Raw genomic sequence first — 20,372 nt, forward strand, 5'->3', positions numbered from 1 at the left:
CCCTGGGGAGCCCCACTCAGGGGAGCCTTGCATGGAGGGGTCTCTTCTGAAGAGCCTGCCTCCCTTTGGCAGCTCTCATTCTTGTTATTATCAAGTGAAGGGAGAAAACCATTAGCTTACCATTCACTATAACGCATGAGGAGGTCTGGTGATGCAGAGAACATTGTCTTGTCTCTGTTCAGGAATACCTCTTCGACTAGAATCACAGATAAACTCCAGGCTTTGCAGCCAATCTGAAAACTAAAATTTTGACTTTGTTTACTGCTCCACTGTAGTAGTTTTCTCAGTTTCAGCTTCCTTTATATCAGCCCATTAGACAAGGAGGAAAATAGCTCTCCAACTGTAAGAATCTTAACAAATGCTTTATTAACACACACTGACATATTCCTGGGACATAAGAGTCTCCAAAACACTGCCCCGACCTCAGACACGAAAACTGCTCAAGGCTGGGGTCCTCTCTGGAGTTTTGGAATCAGGCACTCCTTCACCAGGGCCAGGCTTGCCCTGCCTCTCCTGCCCACATCCCTATGCTGCAAGTAAGTCTCCTCTTGTCAGACGCAGGCGGTGACACACACGTGTCACAAGGAGCAGGGGCTCCTTGTGATTAAACCAGAAAGGAGAAAACCTTAGCATCAGCTGCTCAAAAAGGAATTTAGGCTTTATTTTTCAAAGCCACTCATTCCACTTCTCTGCAGGAAGGGCTGGGATATCTTCAGGATGAGCACAGAGATTCCCACTGCCGGAATATTCGGAATACCTTTCTTGATTTCTCAGAGAGACTCTGTAGATAGAAAAGTTCATTATTAGAGATTAAATTCCTTTACAGAGACAAAGGGTAATAGCTTTAAGATGCGGTCTGTAAATTTCTCCCACAAAGATCTAGATATGCCTAGGAGTAAATAAAACAAGTTAATTGTATACTGTGCTATACATAAAGTGAAAGTGAAAATCGCTCAGTCATGTCTGACTCTTTGCGACCCCATGCACTATACAGTCCATGGTATTCTCTAGGCCAGAATATCGGAGTGGGTAGCCTTTCCCTTCTCCAAGGGATCTTCCCAATCTAAGGGTCAAACCCAGGTCTCCCGCATTCAAAGCAGATTCTTTACCAGCTGAGCCACAAGGGAAGCCTAAGAATACTGGAGTGGGTAGCTAAAAGCCAGACTAAGAATCAAGAAGCTTGAGTCTGCTGTGACACCACTGCTAACACACTCGGCGCCTCTACAATACGGCTTATGTCCTCCTCCAAGCATCTGTGTGTGTCCTCATCTTTGTCTGAGAGAGAGGATGACACGTGTGACCCGCCACCAGTGCAGCACCACACACTTTGCACTGACTTCTCATCTGCGATGCTGAACTGGCCCTGTGAACAAGGATTCAGATTCATAAGATGCCTAGCTGGTATTCATGAAATAGTCTAAGGCTGAGGAATGAAACAAAGTTAAATGACTCTGAAGAGTTTAAGCTATGACCTTGGCCTTCTCAGCTTCCTGTTTTAGCCAGCAGAGCTAATAATAGGAAGAATCTCACTGCCACTTGATCATGCCTGCGAAGTGATCTGAGATTCTGAGAAATGGTGTTACAGGGAGACACAACAGTTCACTGAAAGATAAAAGTTCTCAGGGAAGCAGAACACTTGGTTCCCTCTGCCTTGGAGAGTCACAGATGAGCACAGGGTCTCGGTGAGAGCACAAACACATCTAACGAGATAACCCACAAAGTTCCCTCCAACGTCTGACAGAAGATGACATTTTCACTGTTTCCTTATCCTCTTTGTGGCTGAATGTCTTAATAAAGCTCTAGGAGGGCAAAGTTTGAACTCTTACTCGTGACTGAGGGCAATTTAGTTAATACAGTGACAAAATGGAAAGAAATTTAAGTTGGAAAACAGTGCAAACTTTTTTTCTAGCTTCAAGACCCTTTACAGGAGAGCCTCTTAAATTTTGTAATTCCCAGTCACACAGCTGTGGGGAATCTTAGCAGACAAGTTGCAAAAACAGACCTTCAAACTCCTGGAACTCAGGGCCACTTATGAGGCCAAATTTTCCCACTACCAAAAAAAAAAAAAAAAAAAAGCCCTGTGGGGTTTCCAGTTAGCATGACAGTGACAGAGGGGAGTTACTTAGAACTGCCATACATTTTTTCATGAGGACCCAGGCAGAGAGAACTCATGTGCAAAGATAGACCTAATCTCTCCCATTTGCAAGGTGGGCCAAAACATTTGTCTTCAGGTAGCTTAACGTATTTCCAAGATTTTAAACTGGAAAAATGCAGGTTTTTTTTTTTTGGTAAAAACTTGGAAAACCATCATCTGCATATTTACTAAGGGTAAATGAATGTACATTCTTGAGCTTTTAGCATCACAGCAGCTCCCTCCAGTGGAATCCTGTAACCCTACAAAATCATGAATCTGGGAATGCTTCTGATAAACAGCTGCTGGCAAGTATTATTTTACTTTGTCCTTGGAGGGAACAGAAGTCAGAAATTACTATATTTATATCAAGCAGGTGACATGGCAAATTTGGAAATGAGCCAGCAAAGGAAAGAGAATGCAGTTTTCATGATTCCTTAATGCCCACCGTCCTCTCGCTTCCATCCGTGGCACAGAGCAAATGCTTGAGTTGCTTTCTCAGCTTTCGTGACTGGTTTGCTTTACCCACAAGTGGAACCAGCAGCAGTCATTCGTGTGATGGCAGCTGAGAGTCAGTACACAAGCCTGGGGCCTCGGAACACGGCAAAATAACGCGCCCGCCATGAGGAATGAAGCTGTGCTCGTGGAAGCAGAGCACAGAGCTCCATGCAGACAGCTACGCTAACTGGCCAGGGCTCCAAGTCCAAGAGACAGCAACTCAGACGGAAAAAGCAGCTGCTCTACAACACGAGGCTGAAGCAGCGGCCTGTTACCTCTTGCTGTTTCTCTATCCCTTTTCTACTTCGAGTCATCTAAGTTGAGAAGACAAAGAATTTATCAGAATTTGGTGGAATGCCACATGCTAAACTGCAGAAGGACTGAGCCAGTCCCGTGTTTGTTCTCTAGGATGAACCCAGACTGAGTCCATCTTGACTTGTGAAAAGTGTGGGCAGGCAGGGTGCTAATTATAGGAACAGCCTCTCCTCATCTCATAAACAGCAAGCGCTGCACATGATCAGGGCAACGGCTTATCTCACCGTGGAGTCGGTTTCAGCGGGCTGGTTAGACTGTTTGTGGGCCAAGAGGATGTTCAGCACTGCCTTCCAGCCTGGCTCTGCCGGAGTGCTGGCATCCACCTCCGTGCCACCATTCTCCCTGGTTTCTTTGCTGAGTGTGATGTTTACCCAAGGGCACCAGTCTCTGTGCTGAGACGTGGGATCAAAGAAGCTTCGGGAAGAGGCGTCCTGAGGAAGGAGGCAGAGCAGTCAGTGTTAATGAAGGGCAGACACTGTAAGTCGTCAAATTCAGAATCTCATGATGCTCAAATTTCTAGTTTTATGTTCTCCTTTAAACTCTGCCCATCTACTTCCCTCTCGTAAAAATTCCTTCACTCCCTTTCTGTTAAACCACAACTTACCAGGTCTGTTCCCCTTTGTCACTACTGTCCCTTGGGCTAGACAAATTTATCATGTCTCCAGTAGCCATCCCAAAGAAACAAAAGGCAAAACCCTTAATTTTTCACCCCCCTTCTAGTCACCCAACTGTCCCATCTTTAAACTTATTCCCACAGCCTCCTATACCCACAGGAGCAGGCTCGGCTCATGCCTGCTTCTCCACGCTGTATACACGGTGAGGGCTCGCATGCTGCCATGCTCAGGGACCTGCAAGCATGTGGGTGGGCTCACCAAGCTGCTAGAAGAGCAGAGGCGAGCCCGTTTGGCTTTTCGAAGAGGACTAGATGGCACTTCCAGGCCGGTGCTGTCTCCTGTTCCCATACTGCGGGTCACTGGGCGGGTTCTGGTGGCGGGGCCAGCAGCCTCCGGCTCGGGACGGTCCACAGGACTGGAGGAGTCCCCACTCCGAGTTCTGGAGATGATGGGACCTGGGCTCTTTTCAGCCTGAAGGAAAGGGGAGATGTTGGACAATGACATTAACGACTATGGTCTGGAGAAATATTTCTAGAAGTATGTGAAAGCTAACATTTATCTTTTTAACATTTTAAAAACTATAAAAATTTAGTTTCTGAACTGTGTAACTGAACTCTTCAAAAATAACAGATTTCCATACAAAATAATGAATTTAGCATCTCCATGCAACTAATGAATAAAACCATTCTATGGTATTCTGATCAATTAACCTAAGTTAATTTCCAATTTTCCACCAAGATTTTTGTTAAGAATGATGTTTTTAAAAAGTCCACCCCACACAAGCCAAAGGAGTCTATACCTGCTCTGAGCCTGGGGAAAAGATGGTGTCCTGGCTCCGAGTCACCATCCTGCGAGGAGACTCAGGCACCAGAGGGGAGCGCTCTGGCCGGCCCTCAGATCCTGGGACAGGGGAGCTGGTCAGGCCCAAGGAAGCGTCCAGGTCGGTCATGGACGACTCAATCTGCTGGAAGCCCCAGAGCCCCACCTTCCTCATACACTGTGAACAAGTTATCAGGGAGAGCTGCATGGGTTCCAACAAAGAACTAAGAAAAGAAAAGAAAAGAGAGTGGGTTTTCTCAGAAGGTAATACTGCCAAGGGACTAAACATAATGATTTGTGAGCATGCTTCATCTCATCAAATCTCTGGGCAGTCCAATGGCCTAGGGACCACCTCCTCTCAGGGCCCCTATTCTCCAGTCTCAGGACCTAACTTCATCACCTCTTACGAATTTCCTATAGAAAGATCTAGGGGTCTTAGTGTGCCAACTATGGCAAGATTATTTTAAAGATCAAAGTGTTAAGTCACTCAGTTGTGTCTGACTCTCTGTGATGCCATGGATTGTAACCTGCCAGGCTCCTCTGTCCAAGGGATTCTCCAGGCAAGAATACTGGAATGGATAGGCATTCCCTTCTCCAGGGGATCTTCCCGACCCAGGGATCAAATCCAGATCTTCGGTGTTACAGGCAGATTCTTTACTGTCTGAACCACCAGGGAAGCCCCACTTTAAAGGTATGTTTTATAAATTTCTCATGTCCCTTTTAAAAGTTTTTCCCTATAAAAGAATAGTCCTTAATGTACCAAAGAAAGTATATTTAAAGTAAATCAAAATTGGTCTGAGTCTTCTGTCTCAGAAGGATTCTGTGCCAAACTGAGCAGCTGGAATGGTAACACCAAGTTGGGGCCTAGAGGATTCAGCTGGTGCTTCCTTGGTAGATTTCATCAATTAAACTGCTTTTTCCTTTCTAAAACTAGAAAGGAGCTTCACTGCTTACAGGAACACAAATTTCCTACTGGGAAGTGACAGTAAAAGAAACAGTTCAGGTGTGTTCACGAATTCCTGAGTTCTAATTCTGGTTTTGTTGCTAATTCTTACTATCCCTCTTCCGCCCACTTAGGTTTTCTCTGTCACTGCCTTTCTTATACAAATACCACGTGATCTAGAAATGCTAAGAGAAACTGATACACATGGGTATATAGTGTCACCACGGTTTATGTTCCCAGGCACATTCGCTAACCTACACGCCCAGCCACACACGGAGAGAATACAGGCAGTGACATGCACTTGGATGTCTGAGCCTAATTTGGTTGCAGTTTTTCTCTCATCAGTCCGGTGATCCAGTTCATCTTCAAGCAGGTGCAGGAGAAGACTGATCTTGTCTTCTGTCAAGCACTGCAAAGGAACCAACATGAAAGGCTTACACGGATCTCCACCACCATGAACAGAAGCCATAAGGATGCATCTGGATGGTACAAGGCAAAAATCACGGAAAAAATGATAAACACAAAGACAGTTCTCTTCACTCAAGTAGACTTACTTCTAGCAGAGGCTAAGGTATCCACAGGCACTTCCTGACCTGCCCGGGATCTGCTGTGAGAAAGGGAACAGTTTTCCTGGAACTACCTCATCTTCTCTTAGTACCAACTTGCTTTCAAATCACCAACTCCATATTTTCTCTGAAATCTGTAAACTTCAAAACCAAATAATGACTACCACCTATATCTTGTATCTTGCGCTGACACTGCATTTACTTTATTTTTGGATGTGCTGGGTCTTCGTTGCTGCCTGGCCTTCTGTCTAGCTGCTCACTGCGGTGGCTTCTCTTGCTGTGGAGCACAGGCTCCAGGCATGTGGGCTTCAGCTGTTAAGGCATGTAGCCTGACTATAGTCGTGGCTCCTGGGTTCTACAGCACAGGCTCAATAGTTGTGGCCCATGGGCTTAACTACTGCACATCATCTGAGATCTCCCTGGACCAGGGATCAAACCTGTGTCTCTTGCATTAGCAGGTGGATTCTTTCCCTCTGAGCCACCAAGGAAGCCCTGAATTTGCTTCTGATACAACAAAAGAGCTTGCCAGAATCTTTACTTTTGTTCTAAGAATAATGCAGAACTATGACAGGGTGAAGAAAACTTGCCTTGGCTAGGGACAAGTGGACATTTATAATAGGCATCAGACATTCATAGTCTGATGCTAAAATATATAATAGTTTCTCAATTGAAGAAGCAAAATAATAGCTTCTATTTCCTACAGTTACAGTCTGTCTTGATAGAATAATCACAGGATGACAAACGGGACAGTAAACGTTCAGTTTCAAAGTACAGATGGGCCAAAGCATTTCAAAATTTCTGTTTACAAGGGAGAAGGGAGTTTATAACTTCTCTAACACTTTTTTTTGGAAAATGGTATGCAATAAGCCATATGAAGCCACATTTCAGTATCTCCTGTTAAGTAGTTTAAGTACAAATTGAGATAAAATTGAATTTATGCCACTTAGAGCATCATATCTAAAAGTGCAAATAGAACTCATTTATTTAAACCCTCAAGTCACCTTTCCAGTAGAGACTGGAAAAGGTCAGTTGAGAGACAAACAAGCAGTTCTCTTCTTAGCTATCTTCATCCTCTGGTCATTAAAGGAAATGCTGCATGCTGGTGACAACTGAAGGCCACTGTATGCTAGCCAAGAAAAACTCACCATAGTTTTTAAGTCCTCTGGCCTCAAGGAAGGAAGCTGGAGGTCCAAGTGACAAAGGCTTTGAAAACGATCTAGGAATTCACTAACAAGAACAGTGGGCTCATCCAATGGCAACATCCCAAATCGATCTGTGGAAACAGTAAACTGAAGATGATATTGGTGCAAATTACTTTTAAAAAGAAAGCATGCATAGAGCAGCAGGGGAAATGTAAAACAGATGATATCTGATGATATTAAGAAACCACCGATTTTTTTTTGGATAGGGCTATGATGATACTTTTGTGATTGTTTTATTTTTTGGCTGCACTGTGGGGCATGCGGGATCTTAGTTCCCTGACCAGGGATTGAACCTGTACCCCCTGCATTGGGAGTGTGGGGTCTTAACCACTGGACCACCAGGGAAGTCCCTGTGATTATATTTAGAAAGCAGAGTCTCAGGAAAGGTTTCTCAGAAGCAGTCAGGTCTAAGCTGAACTGGAAAGACCAACAACAATGTGTAAAAGTAAAGCCCTAAGGGACAGCATATGTGGGGAATTTTAAACAGCTTCTCAGGCTTGGAACACACTATTCCTGTGGGGAGCTGAGTCGAAGAGAAGGTCAAAGTATAGACAGCAGTCAGGCCATAATTTTATTAATGTATGTTGATGAGAAACTACTGGAAGATTTTTTTAAAGGAAAAATATATTATAGAATATATGCACTAGTTTAGAGACTAAGGGGTTAGCCTAGATGCGAAGAAATAAGCATAGCAGACAGTGGGGTGATCTGAAGTAGTAATCCCTCTAAGATATCAGTGGCACAAGGATGGAGAGAAGGAACATCCATGTGGAATGAAGGAAAATGAACAGAGGCCTGTGGGATCCGATCAAGCACACCAACAGCTGCATAATGGGAGACCCAGAAGAGAGGGAAAGGGGCAGAAACAACATTTGAAGAAATATGACCTGAAAACTTCCCAAATTTGATTAAAAACATTAACCTGTACATCCAAAAGCTCAAAATCTGTGTAAGCAGAGAAAGAGCCACTATACTAGAGTAAGTAGGAAGTGCACCAAGAATGCAAGCTTGATTAACACCTGTGATGACACGTAACTTGGTGAGAAGGGTGTTCAAGTTACAGTCACACAACAATAATGTAGAAAGAGGGTCTGACAGGAGGCTCTAAAATGAATAAGCCAGTGTTCCCAAAGGGAGAATCAACTAGATAAACACTATTCCTCAGCTCTCAGATTAAAATTAGATGGTTCTACCAATTATAAAGCTTCAAGCCTGCTACATATGACAACATGGATTAATTTCAAAAAAGCTGACTCCCCCTATGAAGGATAGGTTGCAGAATATATACAGAATGACAACATTTATAGAAAAATGTAAAACAAATAAATAGTACCATATATACTGCCTCTAGACACTTGAAAATGTTGTAGATACAGAAACCATGTAAACAAATCATGGTCACTAAATTCACGATAGTGGTTACTGCAGGACAGGGAAGCAGGGAATGAGGCTGGGGAGGACTACACAGCTGTACTTGTAATTCTTCCTGATTAACAGAAAGAATGTAAGGTGAGTGTTTACAAGGGTAGCAAAATGTTAGTGAGGTTGGGTGGTAGATATAGAGATGCTTCTTATATTACTATTTACATTTTTTTTTATACTTGAAACACTAAAATTTTAGAAGTTACTTAAAAAGTTAAAAATAAAACAAAGAGACACTTTCTATCCAAAGAGTTTTGTCTCTGGTCTTGTGAGCCCCCAGAAGGCTGTGCTCAAGGCTTTACTCAATATGCCTCCGAGACCAGCAAAATATAAACAAGTACCACTTGAGACTACGTTTTGGGCTCCCTTGTTCTGAAGAGCTTTGTGCACACATGAGTGGTTTCTAATTGGAGAGAAAGGGCGTACTGCCACAGCTCTTCCACGGGAAGCTCAAGAGGAGCCTGCACCTGGCCTCTCCAAACTCCCTACGGCGTGGGCATCCTTGGCTGTGACAGCCTTTGTTGTTATTGTTTGGTCACCAAGTCACGTCTGACTCTTTTGTGACCCACAGACTGTAGCCTACCAGGTTCCTCTATTCATGGGATTTTTCTAGGCAAGAATATGGGAGTGAGTTGCCATTTCCTCCTCCAGGGGATCTTCCCAACCCAGGGCTTGTCTCTGGAATCTCCTGCATGCAGGTGGGTTCTTTACCACTGGACCACCTGGGAAGCCCCTGTGATACCTTCACTTCAATGCTACCGGTATGCTGTGCTGTTTTACTGTCATAAACTGTAGATTTGTAGTCACGCTCATGTGCAGTCCTGTGAGTCTTCCTTAGCAACTGAACCCTGCTTAACTGCCACCATTAATGCCATTAGTGTACCAGGAAGCCTGGGCAGAACATGGTTTGCTACGGTAAGAAAGGCAGAGAGTTTGAAATCAGATAAAACCACGGTTATGGCTCCTCACTAGTTGGTTTTAAGATCTCTGATTCTCAGTTTCCCTACCTAAGAATCAGATTGATACTATCTACCTCCCAGGGCCCCTGAAAGGATTAAACAGGATAATGCATGCATGGTTTAATCTCTGTCATGTCAAATGCATTTAATAAAATAATGACATAAGAATAAATTAATGTCAGTGCTTCTTGTAAAGCACAAATAGAAAGGAGAAAAAAGAAACTTTAAAGACTAGATTTTTACAAAGAAATAGACAATACTAGAAATGCAATGACCAAAGAGATGACAATTGGGAAATGCTGGGAATAAGTACCTGGAGAGGGGCTGTCTGGCCAGAAACAGAACTTCTCATGGGCAGTACATAAGGCTTTCTTCAGCTCAGCACATCGTTCCTTATCTGAAACCCACATAGGTAACAATGCCTTAAAAAACACTATCACAGATTCAACATCCAATGGCCAAGAGCCTTTAAGAGTATAGATACAACTAAAAATAAAAATAACTAAGGCAATTTTTAAAGATATGAAATATTAGTAACTGCATCATCTTAATATTTGTCACAAACCAAGTTTTAAATCAAGATTCTAAGACCAGTTAACAAGGAGCTATTATGTATCTTTATAAGGCAGAGCATTCCAAAATGTGAGCCTTCATTAACACCCTGTGTTTCTTAGCCTAAAGCATAAATTTCAGAATCCTACTATAAACATACTGCTGTTTAGTTTCCCAGAATGCATACAGACAGGTTCACTCTAAAGTAGCTGAGCTTTAAAAAAAAGAAATGACTGAAGCTAATAATTAGGGTGAAGAAAATCACAAATTTACCTTGTTATATATAGGACACATTCTTTGATCAAACACAAGTGGCTAGTCTTCAGAAAAGCTAGCATAGATATCTTTTGAACTTGGAGAAAAATGTAATTTGTACTTTATACTTACATCTGTCAAAATCAAAAGCTGGTTGTAAAGTGGCACAGAGGAAAGCCTGACAGCTGGAGCACTTCAGCATATCACACTCAACTGTGACCCAGCCGTATTTTGCACAGACCAGTGGAGACAGCTCAGAGGGCTTGCCTGCCCATTTCAGAGAGTATTCATGTTAAGAAAAACATGAGTACATTAAAATGAACAAGTCAGAAATGAAAACTTTAATTCACTCTTAGTATAGTTAGGAATAAACACATTCAGAGGAAAAGCTATGGGAAGCCCTATATATTTTATATGCTTAAAGTGTTTTTTATTACCAGTTGTGGGATGGAGTAGAGAAGCCATTCTATTTTGCTTAATATGAAATACTAGGGACTGCCTTGGTGGTCTAGTGTTTGGGAGTCTACCTGCCAATGATGGGGACACAGGTTCGACCCCTGGTCCAAGATCTCACATGCTGTAGAGCAACTAAGCCTGGTCCACAACTACTGAAGCCCGAGTACCCAAGAGCCGATGCTCTGCAACGGAAGCCACCACAATGACAAGCCTGTGCGCTGCAATGAAGAGTAGCCCCTGCTTGCTACAGCTAGAGAAAGCCTGCATACAGCAGTGAAGACCCAGTGCAGCCACAAATAAATACAATACAATAAAAAAAATGCTAAGGATTTGAAAACCCAGTGAAAGTACCCAGATTTGCCTGAGCAATAGGGGATGGTGAAGGTCAAACAACAGAAATATTTATCACTCCTCTGTGCTGCCCTACTTTTACCTTCTGAAAAATAAAGTCAGTAAAATTATTCATTATTCATCCTTGCCCTAAATTTGACTGTTATATACTAATGTGTGTAGGTGGTATGTGTGTCTGAAATAGGCTGAGAGCATTAAGAGCATCTACAAGTATGGGGAAAATAAAATCATTTATTGATCTTTAACATTCAACACTTTTTTTTCTGTTTACCTACAGAGCTCTTGTTTTACAGAGCATATACACACAAAAAGGATAAAACACGAAAGTTGCAGCAAAGTTCTGTATTTTTACAAGGGATATTGGAATTTGAAAACATTTTAATAGCAGCAAAAGAACTGAAGGATAGAAATAGAATCTAGATATAAATGCTAAAGGAGTTTGAATTCTGTAGAATAAAAGAAGGAAACAACAAAATTCTGTGAAGCAATTATTCTTCAATTAAAAACTAAACAAAAAATTTTTTTTTAAGTGAGAGAATCACTTAACTAGCTTAGGTCAAATAAATTATTATCGTATCAAAGTAGTAATCAAATTAAATTCACTGAGAACAAAAAATAACAAAATGAAATAATTTTTAAATGCTGTATCAATATTAGGAATTAATCCAAGGAACAGCAGTACAAGGATGGTTAAAATACTTTCTCTTGCCTGAACAATTCAGTCCTAAAGCCACCAGGGGGTGCAAGGCAGAGGAATAAGCCAGGAGGGTGAGGGGGACAGCTCAGGGCAAGGCGTCAAAGCCGAAGTAAAGAGGGAGTCCACATAGAGGGGGATGTTGGAGCACCCTGGGGTGCTGTAACCAAGTGAGGTGTAAAGAGTATCTACATGGGCCTCCCACTCACCAAATCAGGGGGCACCAGGAATTTCAAAATATATAATACTAGTAATGGATTAAAATCCATTGAATAAAAAAGGAAATCAGGAGACCAAGCTACTACAAACAAGTGAGTTACACACAGTTTGATGAGGAATTATATTTACGTAGTTTCAAAGCATAGTCCCACAAAACAGCTTAATTACAAAGGAGGAAAAAGTTATTTTACAACAGTAAACACCCACTTAATCAACTGACCAAAATGATCATCCAGGTAAAGGGGCATATCAAAAGCATGCGCCACCTGACAGGATGCAACGAGAACACAGCATCACAACTTGCATCTCATCATAACCAAACATCAGACAAATCCAAACTGAGATACGCTCTATAAAATAACTGGCCTATCATTTCCAAAAGTATCAAGGTCATGAAATTCAAAGAAAAACTGAAGATTTTAACTGGATCTTCTTAAGAAGGTTATGATGACTGATGGAATGATTATGATGTGAGGGTTAGACAGTAGTAATTTATTATGTGAATTTCCCAATTTTGATGATTTCATTGTGGTTATGTAAAAGAAAGTCATTGTTTGTGGGAAATATTTGGGAGTCATGAGGTGTCACTTTGGCAACTTACTTTCAAGTACTCAAAAGAAGGTTCTTTGTAACCTGTACAACTTTTCTATTAAGTCTGTAATTGCTTTTAGATTAAAAACACTCTAGCAAATAGAAGGAGAAGGCAATGGCACCCCACTCCATTACTCTTGCCTGGAAAATCCCACGGACTGAGGAGCCTGGTAGGCTGCAGTCCATGGGGTCACTAAGAGTCGGACACGACTGAGCAACTTCACTTTCACTTTTCACTTTCACGCACTGGAGATGGAAATGGCAACCCACTCCAGTGTTCTTGCCTGGAGAAGCCCAGGGACGGCGGAGCCTGGTGGGAGGCCGTCTATGGGGTCGCACAGAGTCAGACATGACTGAAGCAACTTAGCAGCAGCAGCAAATAGAAAACATCAAAAGTGATGTGATGTTGCTTGAGACTAGGTTATAAAAATAATCTAGCTTCTATCTTGCTCTCTCTTGCTTGCTCCCTCTGACTGAAGTCTGCTGCCATGTTGTAACTATTCCTGTGAGAGGCCCATGTAGCTCCAGTCAAAGCCAGTAAAGAACCGAAACCCTCAGTCCAATAGACATGAGGAAATTAATCTTGCCAACAACCACATGAGTGAGCTTAGAAGTAGATCCTTTACTAGCCTAGCCCTGGCCAACACTTTGATGACAGTCTGAGAGAGGCCCTGAACCATAGGACTCAGCTAAGCTGTGCCTAGATTCCTGATCCACAGAAAACGTGAGATAATAAGTGTTTGTGGTTTTAAGCTACTAAGTCTGAGGATAATCTGTTGTGCAACCATGTATAACTTTCAGAGGAAAATCTTGAAAGAGACAGGAAATGTACTGTAGTCTAAAATAATATTAGGTTTGAGCACTAACAGCCTTACACCATAATTCCAGTTCTACCAGTTACTAGTAAATTGACTTTGGGTAAATCAAATAATCTACCTGAACTGTTTCCTCTTTGCAAAAATGAGATTAAGAATACTTATTTTCAGATGTTTAAGATGAAGCTCAAATGTGATAATAAACATGAAAACACTATATACAACATCAGTTATTCCTTTTTCTCTCAAGCTATTAGTTTTCTCTTCTGTGGGGGCGGGGGGGGGGGGAAGATTAGCAGTCAAATGTCCCTTAATATTTTATGATGTTAATTTTCCTAAAAAAATTTTTTTACCAAGTTTAATTCTAAAAATTAAAACATCAGAGTAAGTGGTCTTATTCCTGGGGCGGGGGGGTGGCGGGGGGGGGGGCGGGTAGATTCAGCAGCAGAACATGCAACTCACACGAACCTAAAAGGATATAGAATACGTTTCCACTCTGCTAAAGAAGGCTTCTTTGCTTGTAGATTCCAACGGAGGTTCTTCTGCTTGGGGTGATCCATTAACTGACTGGAATGTGGCAGATGTGTCCTTCCTAAAATAAAGCGGCAGAACTACTGGTAATCCTTTCAAGGCATCACTTTGCCTAAACATTTTGTATCCGGCTTCTCTGTACATCATAATATCACTCACACCACTCTAGATTTTAAACTTTCTAAATTTCACTTCTCTACTTAACATTTTCAGTAGTTCCACAGAATCCAAATTCTTCAGTCTGGCATTCAAATCTCTTTACAGTTTGGCCATAACTACGTTTCAAGCAATTTCTACTTTACCATGCTCTGCTAATCCTGTACTGGTAAACTGTTTTATCTCACTCTCTGGTCTCTGACAGCACTTTGCATAACTTTTGTAAACACAAAACAAGACTCAAGGCTTCTATCATCAATTATACAACTTGAACCACCTTACAAATTCAACTCTTTTTAACAGCAGAAAATAAGTTTTTATATTTCTACCTAGATTGATACTTGATACCCACTTTTCCCCCAAAGGAACTAATTTGAAAATTTAAATCTAAGTAAAGATTTTTAGGCTATTTCATGAAAAAATTCAAGGAGAAAAAAACAGCAAAACAATTCTTTTATAGTCAATGAAAGGCACTTCAACAGAGCCTGGATAGGGTAAAGGGAAGAACTGCATTAGAAAAAAATAATTTTAATAAAAGTTAAGATTACATCAGGGCATCCCTGGTGGCTCAGCTGGTAAAGAATCCGCCTGCAATGTGGGAGACCTGGGTTCCACCCCTGGGTTCCAGACCTGGGTTGGGAAGATACCCTGGAGAAGGGAACGGCTCCCACTCCAATATTCTGGCCTGGAGAATTCCATGGATGGTATAGTCCATGGGGTCCCAAAGAGTTGGGCATGACTGAACAACTTTCACTTTCAAGATTACATCAATCATTATAACTCAAAGTAATTTATTCTAAGAATCCTTCTGAGAGTCACAGAGAGCCTCAGGGAGGTTGGATCTAGGAAAAAATTCAGAGGATTCAGAAATTTGGATAGAAAAAAGTGACATTTATTTTAGTAACCTCTAACTCCTGGGTTTTTCATTGGAAGGACTGATGCTAAAGCTGAAACTCCAATACTCTGGCCACCTCATGCAAAGAGTTGACTCATTGGAAAAGACTCTGATGCTGGGAGGGATTGAGAGCAGGAGAGTCGCAGAGTCGGACATGACTGAGCGACTGAACTGAACTGAACTGAAATGCAGCACTTCTTTCCATTACGAATGAAGATAATTTAAAAAACCACAGTAGCATCAGCAGTATTTGTAAACTTGTCACCATGGAAGTTACAGATATTTTGTCCCCACATTATGGTTATTGCGTATGTTTTGAAATACCGTTTATGCTTAACACTACATCAAAATCACAGTAGACAACATATTTACTACTAAATAATTAAGCGTTTTACTAATGAAGCGTTTTACTGCATCACATTTAAATCTTTTACTTTCTGATAAACCGCATTCCAAAGAAAGTGGTATCCTTTATAACCCTATGCATTTACTTCATGCATTGAAAAATATAACTTTCTGAGGTGTTCATAAACTTTACCAGGCCGCAAAAAGTGTCTAGGACTTTAAAAAGGTTAAGAAGTCCAACCAAGAGAAATTGGGTGCGCATTTTTAGTTAGCGGTCCTCTTTTTTTCCTCCCGCCCCGCTTAAAAAAAAAAAAAAAAAAAGTCTGCTTAAGGCAAAACTGCGCCCGCGGTGTGGGATCCAGGATCTCCTGAGTAGAGGATTAAAGGCGACAAGGCGAAGTAATCCCAGTCTCTTCAAGACCCGGGTCGAAGCCGCCCCCACCGCCTGAGTTACAGACCCAGGTATCCCCTCTGCTCCGAGTCCCCTAAACCCTTTTCAATTTGCCGTCGCCAGACACAGGCTGCACTCACGCTTCGGCGCCTCCCTCTTCTGGGGCAATTCCCTCATCTATCAGCTGCCGGACTTTCTGGGGAGTCCCTTCTGGAGAGCGAACAACCGCACCCCAATTCTCTTCGACCCCCGCAGCAAAGGCAGTCCCCTCACTGGGCGCCGCCATCTTGGTCCGTGTCAGAGTTACTTCCCCGCGGGTGTGAAGGCTCAGGAACTTCCGTTCTGGGCGGTTAAGATCTTTCTTTGGCTTCCCGCTTGTTAGCCCGAGAGACCTGTGGGGCCTCACCGCGGGGCCCAGCGCTTCTTGGCCACATTAGAAGGAAGCAAATTCTCGTTTTAGAGCGAGCTAGGGACTTCTCTGGAGGTCCAGTGGTTAGGACTACGTGTTTCCATTGAAGGGGGCGGGTTCAGATCCCCTGGTCGCAGGAACTAAGATCCCGCGTGATGTGCAGCGTGGCCCGCCCCGCAAAAAAACACGAGATAGACCCTTGCGGGAGGGCTCTGGTTAATCACGAAGTTTAATCGTTTCTTTTATGTACGAGCCGACCTGGGTTGATAGGTTTTTAGAGTTCAACAGGGGTGAGGTACTCAATTTAGTCTTTAGAAAATTAACTGATAAGGTTTAAAAGTTTTAACTCATAGGTTTAAAAAGGTTTAACTCAAGGTTTAAAAGATTTAACTCAAAAGGTTTAAAGTTGTATCTTTTTACATGTGACAGAATGGCGACTTGAGAGTAAATAATTTCGAATTCTTCTTAGAAACAGTGTTATGGGTGGATTTAGAAGTTTCCAGTATTTGCCATCATTGAACACTTCTTCCCTGCTTTGTCCAAAAAAATATTTAGTGAGGGTGTTCTCCTGACGCTGTCCTCAGCGATGGCAATGACAGCAGTGAATAAAGGAGACATCGTTCTTAGTGGAGTTAGACATTAAAAAAAAAAAAAAAGTTATCGTGAACTTTTGAAATTAAAAGTGCTTCAAAGAAATACCAAGGGTATAAAGGACTTAATTCAGTCCTCAGATTCTTCTGAGAGCATCAGTGCCGGAATTAAAATAGATGAGATGGTGGGAAAGAGAAATACACAGACTCTTAAGAGGAAAAAAAAGACTGATATGACTGAGCAATAGGCAAAGTTGAAAGTGGAACCACTCCGACCCTTCTAGCTCACTTTCTGTGGGCTCCTAACTCCGATAACGTTTCCACCCTCCAGGACTTTCGCCTATGGCTCTAAGTCTTTCCACTGATCGTAACTCCAACACCTGTCGTATTTCTTCTCTCCTTAGCCAGCCACTTCATTGCCAATCATTATTATCATTCCTTTGCAAAATTTGAATGTGGACTGATAGTTAATATTAAAAACTTCTTGTTCCTTTTGTTATATGTGATAGTAGCATTGTGATTTATGGTTTTCAAAAGTCCTTAGGTACATTTGGAGGTATTTAGGGGTGAACTAGAATGATGTCCGGAATTTACTTTAAAATTCTGGATGAAAAGGAAATGTAAGAATAGATGAAAAAAGATGGCAAAATGTTTTGTTTTGTTTTGTTTTCCAAAATGCTTTGAATTGTTGTCTTTGGGTGATAGATGAGGGCTTATTATTCTTTATATTATTGGGTATTTTTGACAATGTCATAGTAAAAAGCAAAATATATAAGTTAAAAAGCATACATTCCCTTGAATGTACTCTCAATTTCTTTGAACCTTTCTTGATTTGTAGTTCTCATTTGGCCAAACCTCAATCACAATAGAATTCAGTGTTCCACCACTCTGCTCTTGAACTCTGTTAGCTGACTATGGTTAAAGAAAAATGAATGACATGCTGATTTGTCTCTCTATTTTCGACCTCAAGTGGGCCCTTAATTTTGCCCAGTAATCATTCTACATTTCCCTAGTGTACCTCCTCGCCTGCCTTCATAGGTGATTTTCACATCTCTCCAAATCCATCCTCCCTGTCTGCTGATGTCCTTATTTCCTATTTCACTAAAAAAACTTAAGCAATCAGAAGAAAACTTTCACAAATTTCCACTCCACATCTACCCACTAGCATATAGAGTACTGAGAATTTTTTTAAGTTCCCATATTCTCATGGTAGTAGGCTCCCCTGGTGGCTCAGATGGTAAATAATCTGCCTGAAATGCAGGAGATCTGGTCAGGGAAGAGCCCCTGGAGAAGGGAATGGCTACCTACTCCAGTATTCTTACCTGTAGAATTCCAAAGATGGAGGAGCCTGGTGGAATACAGTGCATGAGATCGCAAAAATTCAGATAGGACTGAGCGACTAACATTTTCACTTTTTTTTTCTTTTTTCATTCTCATGGTAGTAGCCAGAAATCAGAACCAGTTTTAAGTTCAATCAATTGATAACTCATCCCAGTGAAGGAGCTTTTGCAAACCTAAAGACAACCCATTGATTCCGAAAATCAGCTAATCACAGGCTCACTTCAATAAACAAGCCACCAAATGCCAACCAATCAATAACAGTCTCACCCAAGTTATCACTTGTAGGGAGAATGTCAACACCCTTAGACCTCTGAAAGGTCACCAATCCCTGAACTCCCCACTTGCTCAAAATCCAGTATAAGAGTAGCAGTTTGTTTTTTTTCTGAGCTTGTGCCACATTGCTTATCAGTTCAGTTCAGTCACTCATTCGTGTCCCACTCTTTGTGACCCCATGAATTGCAGCATGCCAGGCCTCCCTGTCCATCACCAACTCCCGGAGTTCACCCAAACTTATGTGCATTGAGTTGGTGATGCCATCAAGCCATCTCATCCTCTGTCGTCCCCTTCTCCTCCTGCTCCCAATCCCTCCCAGCACCAGGGTCTTTTCCAATGAGTCAACTCTTCGCATGAGGTGGCCAAAATATTGGAGTTTCAGCTTTAGCATCAGTCTTTCCAATGAACACCTGGGGCTGGTCTCTTTTAGGATGGACTGGTTGGATCTCCTTGCAGTCCAAGGAACTCTCAAGAGTCTTCTCCAACACCACATTTAAAAGCATCAATTCTTTTGCGCTCAGCTTTCTTTATAGTCCAACTCTCATATTCATATATGACTACTGGAAAAACCATAGTCTTGACTAGATGAACCTTTGTTGACAAAGTAATGTCTCTGTTTTTTAACATGCTGTCTAGGTTCGCCATAACTTTCCTTCCAAGGAGTAAGCATCTTTTAATTTCATGGCTGCAATCACCATCTGCAGTGATTTTGGAGCCCCCCAAAATAAAGTCAGCCACTGTTTCCACTGTTTCCTCATCTATGTGCCTTGAAGTGATGGGACCGGATGCCATGATCTTAGTTTTCTGAATGTTGAGCTTTAAGCCAACTTTTTCACTCTCCTCTTTCACTTTCATCAAGAGGCTCTTTAGTTCTTCTTCACTTTCTGCCATAAGGATGGTGTCATCTGCATATCTGAGGTTTTTGATATTTCTCCTGGCAATCTTGATTCCAGCTTGTGCTTCATTCAGCCCAGTGTTTCTCATGATGTACTCTGCATATAAGTTAAATAAGCAGGGTGACAGTATACAGCCTTGATGTAATCCTTTTCCTATTTGGAACCAGTCTGTTCCATGTCTAGTTCTAACTTTCTTCCCGACCTGCAAACAGGTTTCTCAAGAGGCTGGTCAGGTGGTCTGGTATTCCCATCTCTTTCAGAATTTTCCACAGTTTATTGTGATCCACACAGTTAAAGGCTCTGGCATAGTCAATAAAGCAGAAATAGATGTTTTTCTGGAACTCTCTTGCTTTTTCATGATCCAGTGGATGTTGGCAATTTGATCTCTGGTTCCTCTGCCTTTTCTAAAACCAGCTTGAACATCTGGAAGTTTACGGTTCATGTATTGCTGAAGCCTGGCTTGGAGAATTTTGAGCATTACTTTACTAGCATGTGAGATGAGTACAATTGTGCGGTAGTTTGAGCATTCTTTGGTATTGCCTTTCTTTGGGATTGGAATGAAAACTGACCTTTTCCAGTCCTGCGGCCACTGCTGAGTTTTCCAAATTTGCTGGCATATTGAGTGCAGCACTTTCACAGCATCATCTTTCAGGATTTGAAATAGCTCCACTGGAATTCCATCACCTCCACTAGCTTTGTTTGTAGTGATGCCTCCTAAGGCCCACTTGACTTGGCATTCCAGGTGTCTGGCTCTAGGTGAGTGATCACACCATCATAATTATCTGGGTTGTGAAGACCCAAAGTGTGTCTGACTCTTTGCGACCCCATGAACTGTAGCCTGCCAGGCTCCTCTGTCCATGAAATTCTCCAGGTAAGAATACTGGAGTGGGTAGCTGTTTCTTTCTCCATGTGATTTTCCCAATCCAGGGATCAAACCCAGGTCTCCCACATTGCAGGCGGATTTTTTACCATCTGAGCCACCAGGGAAGCCCATTTCTACATAAGACCAACCTTATATACTCAACCTAATACTCCTTCCCAAGGGCATCCTGAATCCAGAAATTAGCCAAGACAGATGTTTAAAAGGCCTAACCTCTTCCTAACTCTGGATGATGCTGAAGGGCCATAAGCGTTAGAGTTGTC

At 42.1% G+C, this 20,372-nt stretch overlaps 1 protein-coding gene across 1 annotated transcript; it reads right to left on the bottom strand.

Moving 5' to 3' along the window:
- Positions 1 to 341: 341 nt before the first annotated feature.
- Positions 342 to 16,264, bottom strand: ZC3HC1 (zinc finger C3HC-type containing 1). Its single transcript, XM_069588385.1, has 10 exons — positions 15,861 to 16,264; positions 13,883 to 13,994; positions 10,409 to 10,559; positions 9,783 to 9,866; positions 7,032 to 7,159; positions 5,575 to 5,729; positions 4,358 to 4,601; positions 3,817 to 4,029; positions 3,169 to 3,375; positions 342 to 781 (listed from the first exon to the last, which is right to left on the bottom strand). The coding sequence occupies exons 1-10, from the start codon at positions 16,004 to 16,006 to the stop codon at positions 713 to 715; spliced, it is 1,509 nt and encodes a 502-aa protein (XP_069444486.1). The 5' UTR covers positions 16,007 to 16,264; the 3' UTR covers positions 342 to 712.
- Between the last annotated feature and the right edge of the window lie 4,108 nt (positions 16,265 to 20,372).

Source organism: Ovis canadensis, chromosome 4 (assembly GCF_042477335.2).
Source record: "Ovis canadensis isolate MfBH-ARS-UI-01 breed Bighorn chromosome 4, ARS-UI_OviCan_v2, whole genome shotgun sequence".
NCBI lineage: Eukaryota > Metazoa > Chordata > Mammalia > Artiodactyla > Bovidae > Ovis > Ovis canadensis.